Here is a 12992-nt window from a genome sequence, read left to right as displayed (position 1 = left end):
AAGAAAACTACCGAGCCCCATCCAGCTCTGCAGAGACACTCGGAGCAGAGAGGAACCAGCTTGTTAAACGTGCCTCTGTGAGATTTCAAAAGGCAGCAGTTTATGCGAACAGTTCAGCTGTAGCAGAGTTTCGCCCTCACTGCTATTTCCCATTCTGCTCAAACATGAGATGAAACCCCGTCCCAAAGGCCGATGGTCTCACGGCAGAGATGAGCCTATCTGGCCTGTTTTATTGCTGGCCTGTAGCCAGTTCGGATTGAATACAGAGCGCGAGAGCTACACAGTGGGAGCATGAAGCCACTAGGCGACGGAGCCCCTAAGCATTCTGGGGCAGCGCTCCCTTGATGCTGAAGGAATGCAGAGGGGAAGGAGTGTTTCAGGCCATTCCTTGCCATGGTTTTTACTCCCCACTGGAATCAACATCACTTCCCACAGTGGCCACCGGTGACCGAGTCATCGTTCCTGCCACAGTCTGGGAAGACAACATCCTCCATGCACGTTTGTGAGAGTCACATGATCGCCGCCCATCCTCGCACACAGACAATTACAGCAGAACTCACAAGACTGGCTTTGGCTCCGCACGGCTGGCACCTCAGGGAGAGAAACCAGAGACCCACCTTGCCTGGGGGACAGCGACCTTCTCGCCAAGATTCCACGGGATGACCATCTCCTTGCTGTTTTCTTCATTTCCTCTGTCATTTGGGACAATTTTGGCATCACAAGGAGTGTTCTTTCAGTTTCAATTAAAGTGTGTCCCACCCGCACTCCTGCTGCTTCCGCATCTCTGCTGGTAGGTCCTTCTCCTCTCTCTCATGCTCTGGGGGTCCCACAGGGCCCCAACCTTGCCCTCCTCTTCTCGCTTTACACCCTCTTCCTGGGTGACCTCGTGCTCTCGCACTCCAATTACCATCTCTAGCCTGATAGATCAGGTGTGCTGAGCCAGTCACTTCCATCCAATTCCGCCTCCCGGCCTGCCTGGCTGACACCTCCCTCTTGGGGTTACTCTTGGGTGTCTCGCTGCTCACTCAAGCTTTGCATGGCCAAAGCTGAACTCCTGGCCTTCCCCCAAACGCTCCCTGGCTTTCACTATGATCAGTCACCATCCTCCTGCTCCCTGCACCATCCATGTACTCTGTGGGCATTACTGAACACCACCCACCTGCCCAATAGCTCGGCTGGGCAGCCTTTGGAAGCCCAGCTGGTGATGCCAGGGAAACTTTTGGGCTCCCTTTAGCCTCCTGGGGGTGTCACTGCATGAGCCTGCTCCTTGACTTCCACCGGGTATCCGGTTCTGTCCCCTGCAGATCCCTGTGACCAGCCCTGTGCCTGCTCCTAAGGGAGCAAATGGCAGCTCCTGTCAGACCCTGGGAGCAGAGGACGGAGGCACAGCCAGGTTTATACAGTGGGGGGCCTCACGCATTTTACATATGGGAACTATTGCTCCGAACCAGATTTAACTGAATGTATCCTGACGTTAGGTTCTGAACACTCAGGAGCACTCCCCTCCACAACAGAAACACAAAACCGGTTCACGTTTGGGCCTACAGATTAAGCACAACTGTTGACAGAGACAACACATCTGTGGAGAATTTAGCTGCAAAGCTCCATGTGCAAGCTCATCCCAGACCCAGGGCTGGCAATTTGGTACTTATGTCCAGCTAGTTAAAACTGCGATAGTTTCATTTTAGATTTGATAGGTTGGAAGAGGCTCCCACCTCCCCCTGGTCTCCCCATCATTTCCACCCTGTTACCCTGGGGAATGCATGTTTGGCTTCTGCCTTCGGAAAGGGTCACTTGTGTAGGATCCGCTGATGGGCCCATTCATAGCAATAACAAATGCAGATTGACTGCAGTGGAAGCAGGGCCAGTGTGGAACAGGGGAGCCCCAGGGAACTGCTCTTCGAGGAATGCGACAGTGCTCCTGAAAGACTGAGATGAAGAGCCCCTTTCCCGCAGCCCTGCCCATACCTGCTCGCAGAGCGATCGGAAGCCAAGCTCATCTAGCCGGTCGAGTTCGTATGTTTCCCCCAGCAGGGGGTTGAATGGCTTCGCAGTGCGGTGCACAGTCGTCGAGTAGGAAGACACTGAAAATGCAGCAACGAAACACATCTGCTCGGTGGAGCTCTCGCACTTCACGGCTTTGTCCAGCAGCTCGTGGTATTCCAGGTCCTCGGTCAGCCTCTGCAGCATGGAAAGTGGCTCATTGAAGTTTACCTAATGCAGGGGGAATAGAGAGTTAGGCACGTGCACTAACGGGTGAGCAATGGGCTTCCAGCAAAGATACCGGCAGTCAGTGATCTCCAGGTAGACTATGGCCTAGCTGCTGTCCCACTGTGTCGCGTTGCACGTCCATCCCCATACACACTGCTCTCCCACACATCTAATTTTCAAGGTAACCTCCGACTTCCGGGCTTCCAGTGCTGAGCCCTCAGCCTCTCCAAGGTGACTGTGTCCTGAACAGAGATCTGGAGAGGAAGGGAACGCTCTAATTCGCCAGAGCAAACGGAGCGCACTGCCACCCAGCTCCGCTCCTTGCGGTCCCGGGTTTACAATAGTTCCAGTGGCTCCATGGAGCCGGGCTCATGCTCCAAGGGGGCCCCAGCCTGCTCCACCTGCCCTGCACCCTGTGATCCCGCTGGCTCCCCCACCCACCACCTTCTCCTTTCGGCCTGCCCGCCAGCTGGGTCTTGGGGGCCTCTGGCCATAGGGAGTTGGGGGTGTTTGGTGGGTGGGTTGTGTGGGGTGGCATGGGCCTGCCCCCAAGGGGAAGGGGCATGCTGGCAGCACAGGGCCAGGCAGGCCACTGTGCGTGCGGCAACTGCCCATTTGTAAATAGTGCCCTTGCATTGGGTGGAGCAGGGCCACCCCTGCCATGCCATGCCCCATTGCCCCTGGCTGGCCCCTCGCTCCAGGGACTGACCTCCCCACGCCAGGCTCTGTTGCCTCCACGGGGGCCCACAAATAAGTTTGGCGCCGGGCCCACAGAAGGTCAATCCGGCCCTGGCTCCTTGTGCTTCACTCTACAGCCTCTTCCCCTCCTTAGTCTGGATTTTCCCATCCCCCTCCATGTGGGAGCTGCAGGAAACCTCACAAAAGAGTGCAACAGCGTGTGTGGGCGGCTGCTACCAACGAATGGCAAGGCGGTTGGGGACTGCTGCCAGGTGGGGTGGAGTGAAGGGGTACCTGCCGGGGGAGGCCAGATCTGCTCAGACGCAGTGAGTTGCCCAGGCTGCCCTCTCAGTTTAACTCTAGTGTTAAGGTGAAGAGGGTGGTTCATGCCTGGCTCCTAGGCTCTGCATCACATCACCAGGGCTGGGGGGGCTTTGACTAGCATGGCCAGGATCAGCAGGGAACAGTGTGACCTGGGACTTGGAGACCCGCACGGACTGACACACTCAGCTGCATCCTGTGTTGCGCACACAGACACTTTCCCCTCGAGAGCTAGAACTGGCACCAGTCACCCAGGCCAAACCGGCTCAGAAGACAGTCAAGAAGTCAATGGGCCCGAGACCTGACTTCCCTTCTGGCTTGTAGAGGGCGTCCCTCCAGGTCTGGGCCGAGGCACATTAGCAGGGAAGTGAGTGTCTGTCTCTGGGGGAAGAACAGGGGAATTCATTCTTTAGGGCCAGAAACACAGAGACCACTAAAACATCCCCTCTTCAGAGCACTCAGGCAAAATGATCTGTGTCAATACCAACACCAATCCTCAGACGTGAAACATTTCAGCAAAGGGAATATACTCTGTGCGGAACAGAGCCCTGGCATCCTCCACCACCGGCTAGCTTCTATTTACAACCCACCCCCAAGGAGCCTTTCCCTGGCCGAGGGCGGGCACCTCTCACTCAGCGCCGCTTCCCGTGTCAGCACGATGGGGTTACTCAAGGACCATAGACAGAGGCCTCCAGCCATTGCCAGACTCACTCAGCAGCTCGAGTCTGATCACCCACAAACAGGCTGCCAGCCCAGCCCGGCCTGCAGCTTTATTAATAGCAAGATGAAAACCAGCTGCTTCCTGGGCCACACGAAATCGGAGGGGAAGCAGTGCACCAATTCCCCCTTCATTCTAGTATGTGATTGCACACTCCAGAGGGTCCTCAAGCTGAGTACACAACTCCTGGGCCAGGGGACAGAGGGGATGTGATGCCAGGTGGTTAACAGCAGGTTCCAGGAGAACGTTCCAGGTTTTAAAAGTAAGGCAGTTTGAAAAGCCAGGTACCAAGCCTACCTAGTGCAGAGCTAGAGGTGAACCAACCTGAACTATCCAACACCGGAAAAGAGTCCCTCTCCAGGGCACTCTCTGCACTGCACATTAGCTCCTATTACTGCAACCAGCGGAGCTGCATCAATGCAATCCCTAGCACACACAGGCAAGGATGCTCTATGCCCTTGCTTTTCAACCTTTTTTCATTTGCAGACCCCTTTGGAAATCGATTGTCTATACATAGAGTTGAATTCTGTTCAGTCAGTTTTCAGTCTAAGTCTTTCGCGGACCCCTTAGACATAGTCCGTGGACCCCCTGTTGAGAACCATTGTTCTACGCCATGATTTGCACCTCTGCAGCTTGCCCTGGTTTATAGCAGAGCTCAGCTTCCTGGTGCAATATGGGCTTGCCTGTCTGCACTGGAGGTTTGTGCTTGTGTAGCTGCACCGAGGGCTGGAACTGGGGCAGATCTTCAGCCTAGAAAGGCCTCCATAGGAAAACAGAGAGCTTTGAGATAGTCCAGAGAGCCACAGCTTTGAAAGCACTCTCTCTAATAAGATTTAAATAACAATGGCTTAGTGATCGACATCCCTGAATTCCAGATACTGGCAGTGATTAAGCTGGGCTTTCTGCCCTGCCTAGATCTCAGGTGTGAGACACAGTGAACAGAGAGCCATCAAAAGGGAAGAGGTACAAGGAGCGAGTCAGAGATCTATTTACTGTAACGGTGGGGCTGGGAGCAGGGAAATGCTGCTGCTGTGTGCTCTGCTTCTATCCCCCTTGCATCATTCATCACAGACCCAATGGTGGCAGCTAGCAGAGTGCAGGTGTCTCACTTCAGGGCTGAGGCCAAGATGACGACTCCTCTGCCTTCGCAAATTTCTGCCTCTGCAGGTCACCTGAATAATTCCACACTCGCTCTTCCCACCAAACATGTTTGATAGACAGAGCTGGAGCTCAAGCCTGATGCCATGCTGCAGAAGGGATCACGGCTGGACATCCTGCAGCAGCACGAGGCATATGGGGAGAGGGGAGACTACATGTACACACCTAACTTTTTGTTGCACAGTTAATTACTCCCCTCTCCCTGCTTCTATAAATAACCAGCAATTAAATCCTCAGCCCAGCACCTCCTCTGGGTCCAGAGCTCTCTCCACTCCAGCTGCAGCCTGCATGCAGCTAAAATCATTCCTTCTTTTGCTTATCCCACTAAACTGGAAGGGCGATGCTCTTGCTAAACGCAGCGAAATATTCTGGAATCATTATTTGTAGAGATCTGATCGTGGGTCTTTTTCTTAAAGCAACACTGTCAGAGCAAGTCTACCCCTGAAAGTTGATGCTGGGAAAAAAAACAGCTTCAGGAAAACCTAAGACCAAAAGAAATGTTACCATGAAATTTTAAAAAGTTTCCAATAAATATAAGTTTAAAAAAAAAAAGTAAAGTGTCCTCTGCAGTGTTAGCGCCAGGCTAGTGCCTAAGAACCAGAACATGAAACTAACTAAAAGCAAAAGAGAAACTGATCAGACCATTTTCATTGTCCAAGCTGAAGGAATGTTACAATTACAGCAGAGACAGGTGGGCGAGGTCCTATCTTTCTCTCACCAACAGAAGTTGGTCCAGTAAGACAAGCTTTCAAGCCACACAGAACTCTTTTTCGGGTCACTCTTATCTCTCTAGTATCCTGGTGCTGACACATCTACACCTATGCTGCACTGTTACAGCTGGCCAGGGTTTTGACTACATGTTTTTTCACAAAAAGGAAAAAGCCAATTCACTGGAACTGTTAATGGGAAAGGGTCAGTTTTGACCTGAAAACCAGACACAAATGTATCAAAATTGTTAAGATGTCTTGTGTCAACATTTTATAAACAAAAAGTTTGGGGGGTTTTGTTCAGAATAACTTTTCTTTTAAAAATGTAACTTCATTTATAGTGAAGAGCGTAAAGAAGAGTGGTCAAAATTGAAATTGTCAATTGACCCAAATCAGATGGTCCATTTGAGAAGATTTGGCTTTGTCCTGATTTGGTATGGGAAAAATGTTTTAAATCTCAAATTCTCATGAGATGGGAAAACCGCTTCCCCCTCAGCCCTAGTTTATTTTTATGTACATATTTCTTAAAATCTGGTCAGTGTCCCTCTGAGATTTAGCATATCCTAAATGGTCTTGCTTTGAGCAGGGGGTTGGACTAGATGACCTCCTGAGGTCCCTTCCAACCCTGATATTCTATGATATAGGCAATAGGATCCTTAGAGCATCCTCAAAACTTTGAGGTGGAGAGCTAAAGGAAGAGTTAATCGGCTGTGTCGAGAAGGTTGGTTTCCTTGCACATTTACAATACAGCCTTTACAAAATGGGCAAAGCTTTACCACCTTTAGAGAAGCCACTGAAGAGAAATCAGGCAAACTGATCCATTCCAACATACAGTACCAGAACCAACCCAACAGCTGCTCCAACAACATTGCACTTTCAATGGGAAATCAAAAATCTTCCCACTGATTAATAAAGTTTAATCCATCAAAAATGCAAAACTCCCACAGCTGATTTATTGCACATTCCATTTTGAGACTGCAGAGATATCAATTCACAATGAAAATCAGCAGGCACCTGTTCAATTGCACAGAAAGATTTCAAATCTCTCAGGTCATATAGGGAGGAGATGGGGTCTGGAAAAATGCTCTATGGAATGGCAAAAAGAAAAGTCTCTAAGGTGCTACAAGTCCTCCTTTTCTTTTTGTGAATACAGACTAACCTGTCTCTGTGGAATGGAAGATCTATTAAGCTCCTTACATCTGCCACTGGTGTGCAAATGGGGACTAGGGAACAAAAGAACCAGCCCGGGAAATATTTAGAAGTGCATATAAGACATTAAGAATTTTTTCTCCCATTCACTATCCTGGCACTATTAACTTGGGAATGACAAAGGACTCTGACACTAATGCACAGCACCCAGATCAGTCCATTGCAACCTCCTGCTGATTTGTACTGCACTAGAAGCAAATGCATCACAGATACTGGCTTTAAATTGCCCTTTATGATTGCAGCCTTTCCCAAGAGTTTATTGTTCTCAGAGTAAATATCTCAAATGAAGGTAACTGGGGCAGCCCTCCCCAGACTTCAAATGGGAGCTCAGTGCCTTGCAGAACTAGGTCTTTGTGCTGAGGATGCTGAGTGTATTGATGGAGGGGGAGGACAGGCAGCTGTGGTCACTGTTAGGTCCCAACGGTTTCTTTACAGCACAGGGGTTAATGTACAGTTTACTGGGGACAGCAACTTGGGGAAGCTGTGTGGATTAATTTGCCCTGTTGGGGCTTATTGTAATTAATTCCCACAGGCTGACAGATGACGTTATTGGGGCAGGCAGAGCATATTGTTCTCACATTCCTGACTCCGCATTAGTAATTCCCGGGATGTTCTGATGGACAGGAAAGGTATAAATTGCTCCAAACTGCAGATGCAGCAGCTGCTGGTATTTTTACACCATTCCATTAGGTCTAGGCACATTCCTGTACACTTCAAACTTTCCCCTGAAATGGATATTGCAGAAGAGTCTAATGGGCTGCCCAGGACTGTGGTGTATCTGCTGGAGAACACTGTGGGAAAGGGATGGAGATCTACCACTTAGTGCCACACAGGCTGTTAGACCACATACGGGCACAGCCCCCAAGAGGGATAATGGGTGTTTTCCCAACAAAATGCACAAGTTGCCATAACAGGGCATTTGCCCTTCTGACCCTGGGGGGAGGAGTTAGTGAGTTCTGTAAGAGCCGGACTTTGGCTATATGGCTACCGTGCAAGCTCTCTCCTGACTGGAACAATGGTTCTCAGGTTAGTTCTGTCCTCTGACAGGCCACAATAACCTACATTCGCTGCTGGAACTCTCCAGTGGCTATGGGCATTTTCGCTCCTGAGCCTGGCAGTGCTTAATCTTCAAATGGAGACTGGTCAGACCGCACCATGACCGTGTCCCAGGAATGGTGCTTACAGGGCCGGCCAGCAGGAGATGCAGAATCAGCCACCCGTACAAGGCAATTTTCCTTTGCAAAGTGCCTTTTCTGATGCAATTTGGGGATGGGTTCCTGGGCAACACTAAGGGCAGGATTTTATCTGGGTCAGCATCAGTCCCCAAAGCCTAGTGTCTCCCATGGGCACTGCTCAGCAAGGTGTTTAAGAGCATCCCGCAGGTCCCTTTGCCAGGGCCAAACAAGAAGAACCGTGGTTCCTGCTGGGCCCTGGCACTGGGGAGTCCTCATCTGGAGTACTGTGTCCAGTTTTGGGCCCCACACTACAAGAAGGATGTGGAAAAATTGGAAAGAGTCCAGTGGAGGGCAACAAAAATGATTAGGGGTCTGGAACACATGACTTATGAGGAGAGGCTGAGGGAACTGGGATTATTTAGTCTGCAGAAGAGAAGAATGAGGGGGGGGATTTGATAGCTGCTTTCAACTACCTGAGAGGGGGTTCCAAAGAAGATGGCTCTAGACTGTTCTCAGTGGTAGCAGATGACAGAACAAGGAGTAATGGTCTCAAGTTGCAGTGTGGGAGGTTCAGGTTGGATATTAGGAAAAAGTTTCACTAGGAGGGTGGTGAAGCATTGGAATGCGTTACCTAGGGAGGTGGTGGAATCTCCAAAGCAGAACCACATCTAATGGGCTCGGGAATGTCCCTCAGCATGTCACGCACCCTAGGAGCTTTGCTCAGTGGTTCAGAGAGCTCTCTAAAGCATGAATTCCAGTGTCACCTACCTAGACCTAAGCAATTCTTCTCCCCCAACTGGGACAATTCACCGGCAATGCAGCTGCGGACTCCACAAAGAGGTTTCCTGGTTCAGAGTAGGAACTGGAAACTTTACTGTCAAGACAGGATTCTGCTTTCCTTTTCTACAGAGGAAAGCACTTTGAGAAGGGGACCTGAAAGCAGATGGCTGTAAACAATCCTCCGACAGGAGTAAGTAACTTCAGACCCTCCCCACGGCACAGGGGATACGTGACCCAAACAGGGGGATGCTGACACCATTGTCAGTGCTGAAAAACAACCCCATAGAGCACTGCCCATGGCCAGTGCCTCCCATCTGGGAAGAGATCAGTGCTCCATGTAGAGGTGGGAGGAGATCAAGCCAGGTCCATCATAGAATATCATGGTTGGAAGGAACCTCAGGAGGTCATCTAGTCCAACCCCCTGCTCAAAGCAGGACCAATCCCCAATTTTTGGTCCAGATCCCTAAATGGCCCCCTTAAGGATTGAACTCACAACCCTGGGGTTAGCAGGCCAGTGCTCAAACCACTGAGCTATCCTTCCCCCACATCATCACAGAAGGTTTTTCCATAGAGCATTTGGTGTCAGTGACAGCCTCCCTCCCCCGATGCTATGCTGTAGGGCAAACTCTGCTTTCACTACAGCCCCTCTGCTTTATCCTTCAGAAGGTGAGGAGCAAACCCATGAGTCCAGGCTGGTGCAGGGGATCCAGAAACCCAGTTTACAGGCAGAGTAGTCTCCTTCCCTGTCCCCCATCACCCACATGGGAAAATCCATTCAAACCAGCAAACCCACCAATAGGACGTAATCCCTCTGCTGCTCCAAACTCCTGCGCACGAGGCAGGCAGGGTTGGGGCAGATAGGATCAGACTGCACTGCACAGCTGACTTGCTTGAATCCTCTCTTATTAAGAGCCAACTGCCAAAAACAATTGGCAATGCAAATTCGCTCCGCTGAAGGGTCCCAAGCAGTGGCAGTTGCCCTGAGACAGGCTTGCTGGGGGGCAACTGTCATCTGAGCACTGGAAACACACAAGGAATCATTCTATTTCTTTTCCTATTAAAGTGTCTCACAATGCAAAAGCCAGACTCTGCTCAAGGCTCGTGTGCAGCTGCAGCTCTGCTGCTGTCAGCCACTCCCCAATGCCCAGGTCTCAGCAGCTTCCGTTACCTCCTTCTCTAACAGGAGGAGAGAAAACTCAGCTCTCCCCCTTTCATGGAGCCTTAGCTGCTCAGTGGTGAACCCAGCCTGACCCAGAATGCTGGTGCCCCAGCCCTACCTCTGCAGTTCAGCACTGCCTCCGATTTCCTTCTTTGGGGCCTGATCCAAGCAGACACCAAGTACCCCTAGCTCGTCACCTCCCAGGATCAGGCCCTTTCATAATGTCTGACCAAAATACTGACAGGAAGCAGCGTTCAGATCGGGTGCGGCGCAGGCGAGAGTGGGGAAGCACTCACGTACAGGCATAGGGATCTTGGACAGTTCTTTGCCAATACAGTTTTTCATTATGCTCCAGAGGTTAAGGCTGTAGTTGGGTTTGTCTGGGATGCGCGTTCGTCTCCTCTTCTTCGGCAGGACGTCTTTGCCCGTTGATTCATTGTAGCCAGTTTTATTTGCGCTCTCAAAGACCTGGGGAAGCAGCAATCTTAGGGTCAAAGAGACAGATCAACCAACCGTAGGGTTGTCAGGCATCCGGTTTCCGACTGGAACGCCTGGTCGAAAAGGGACCCTGGCGGCTCTGGTCAGCACCGCTGACTGGGCCATGAGAAGTCCGGTCAGTGGCGCAGCGGAGCTAAGGCAGGCTCCCTGCCTGCCCTACCTCTGTGCGGCTCTCGGAAGTGGCAACATGTCCCTGCGGCCCCTAGGTGCAGGGTCAGCCAGGGAGGCTCCACGCACTGCCCCGACCCCAAGTGCCGGCTAGGGCAATGTGTGGAGCCTCCCTGGCTGCCACTGTGCCTAGGAGCCAGAGGACGTCGCCACTTCCGGGAGCCACCTCAGGTAAGCACCACCTGGAACCTGCACTGCACCCCGAACCCCTTCCCCCAGCCCTGAGCCCCCTCCTGCACCCCAACTCCCTCCTGCACGCCAACTGCCTGCCCCAGCTCTGAGCCCCCTCTCACACCCCACCTCCCTCCCTGGGCCTGCACCCCCTCCCATGTCCCAACCCCTGGCCCCACCCCACAGCCTGCACCCCCAGCTGGAGCCCACACCCCAACCTCCTGCCCCATCCCAGAGCCACCTCCCGCACCCTAAACCCCTCATTTCTGGCCCTATACTGAAGCCTGCACTCCCAGCCGGAGCCCTCACCCCCCACACACCTCAACCACCTGCCCCAGCCCAGGGAAAATGAGCGAGGGGGTGGGGGTGAGGAGAGTGAGCCACAGAGGGAGGAGCAGAGCCTCAGAGAAGGGACAGGGCAGGGGTGAGACCTCGGGGGCCAGGGTGTTCGGTTTTCTGCAATCAGAAAGTTGGCAACCCTAACCAACCATGGAAACCTGGCGGCTGGTGACAGTCAGCTCTTGAGGTATCACTCCTGGGATCTGGCCTCTCCCCATGCAGGGCACGTGCAGCTCAGACTCAGAACGTCCCCCAGCAGGCGGCTTTGCTTGTTCTCAGGAAAGGCCTGGCGGGCTGGGCAGAAATCTGCTCGACAACAGTACAGGTGCTGCTTAACATGTGCGTTTACTGGGCTGGCTTTCCAGATCGCCAGGGCATTTCCTCACAAGAAAGGCTCAGGAGGACCACATGTAGGCAGATATGGCCGGGTAGCTGCACTCAGCCCCCTGGCGCCACCAACCTGGCCCCAGTGCAAAGCCACCGGTGGAGGGAGAAGACTCTTTGGGGCAGAGGGGTATCACCAGAACTACGGCTGATCCTGTGTGAAGTGCGGGGAGCGCTGGGGGGGAGCTGATCCATCTTATTCTCCCCTCTGCTCCCACTTGTTCCCTGCTGAACGGACACACTTGGAATATTGTAACTGAGACTTCAGTTCCCATCTCCTCCATTATGGCCCATTCTACTGCCCTGCGAGGGAATCGGACAGGGATTTTCCCCAAGTTGTCTTCGTCCCCTGGCGCCTGCCCCTTGTCATTACTTTCTGCCAGCACCATCTGCCCGATGCACTCACATTGTCCTCCAGGTTCCAGTCCTCAGGGTGCCCCTCGCTGGCCCCGCTCAGGTTACTGCCAGAACGCCTGCAGGGAAGACCGAGGCAGAGGGCATGGGTGCAAGCAGGCACAGAACAGAACAGGAATGGCTGCTCTGGCCATGCTGGGGCCTGATTTAACCCTCAGGATATTGCAAGGGGGCTGCAATAGGTGGAGCTCAGTATGCAAACATGCCAGAGGTTCTTATTTCTTTTCATTCTTGCTATGAAGCCAGCTGCTCCTGTGGGTCAGCGAGTGCACACCAAGGTGCATTGCTGGAAAGGATCTTTCTAAAACTCACTTCCAAGCCCTTAAAGATCCCGATTCCCAGATCTAGGATCTATTGTGCCTAATCTCATCACCAGGCCCTCTGAAACTGAAGCCAAACTGGTTTGCAAATCACACTTGGGCCCAGCTTTTCAACAGTCTGTCTCTTTAGTGTAAATAGAGCTAGGCGGGAGACATTTCCTGGTGCCGGCAGGTCTCTCACTAAGAGAGATCACTGTGCCCTCCTCAAGCTCTGGCCCCCATCGCCATGGTTTGATTAGGTAGGAAGTGCAGTCTAGTGGTTAAAGCTCAGGTCTGGGGAGGCCAGGCAACCTAAGTTCTTGCTCCTGGCTCCATCATAGGTATGCCTGTGGCCCCCACCACCAAAGGCTCAGAGCCCTTCACAGTCTCTAATGTATTTAGCCTCACAGCCCTCCAGGCAGGGCTGGGCTTATCCCCACAGATGGATAGGAACTGAGGCCCAGAGAAGCTAAGTGACTTTCCCAAGCTCTCACAGGGCGCCTGTAGCAGAGCAGATAATTGATCCTGGGCCATCAGAGTGCCCTGGGCCAGCAGCAGCTCTGCTTCTGATTACCTTGGCTTGGGGGCCTGCTCTGCAAGGCT

At 52.4% G+C, this 12992-nt stretch overlaps 1 protein-coding gene across 6 annotated transcripts in view; it reads right to left on the bottom strand.

The window, feature by feature from the left end:
• OSBP2 (oxysterol binding protein 2) overlaps positions 1-12992 on the bottom strand; it is a 354387-nt gene that overhangs the window by 41504 nt on the left and 299891 nt on the right. For all 6 annotated transcript variants that reach the window (XM_077834776.1, XM_077834778.1, XM_077834780.1 and 3 more), the window contains 3 exons: positions 12083-12149; positions 10417-10584; positions 1969-2214 (listed from right to left, as the gene is read on the bottom strand). In XM_077834776.1, the coding sequence (XP_077690902.1) occupies positions 1969-2214; positions 10417-10584; positions 12083-12149 (481 nt within the window). The remainder of the gene's footprint in view (positions 1-1968; positions 2215-10416; positions 10585-12082; positions 12150-12992) is intronic.

The sequence above is a fragment of the Eretmochelys imbricata genome, chromosome 15 (assembly GCF_965152235.1).
Source record: "Eretmochelys imbricata isolate rEreImb1 chromosome 15, rEreImb1.hap1, whole genome shotgun sequence".
Taxonomy (NCBI): domain Eukaryota; kingdom Metazoa; phylum Chordata; order Testudines; family Cheloniidae; genus Eretmochelys; species Eretmochelys imbricata.
Note: the sequence above shows the minus strand (reverse complement) of the source record. Positions and strands in the feature narration are given on the sequence as shown.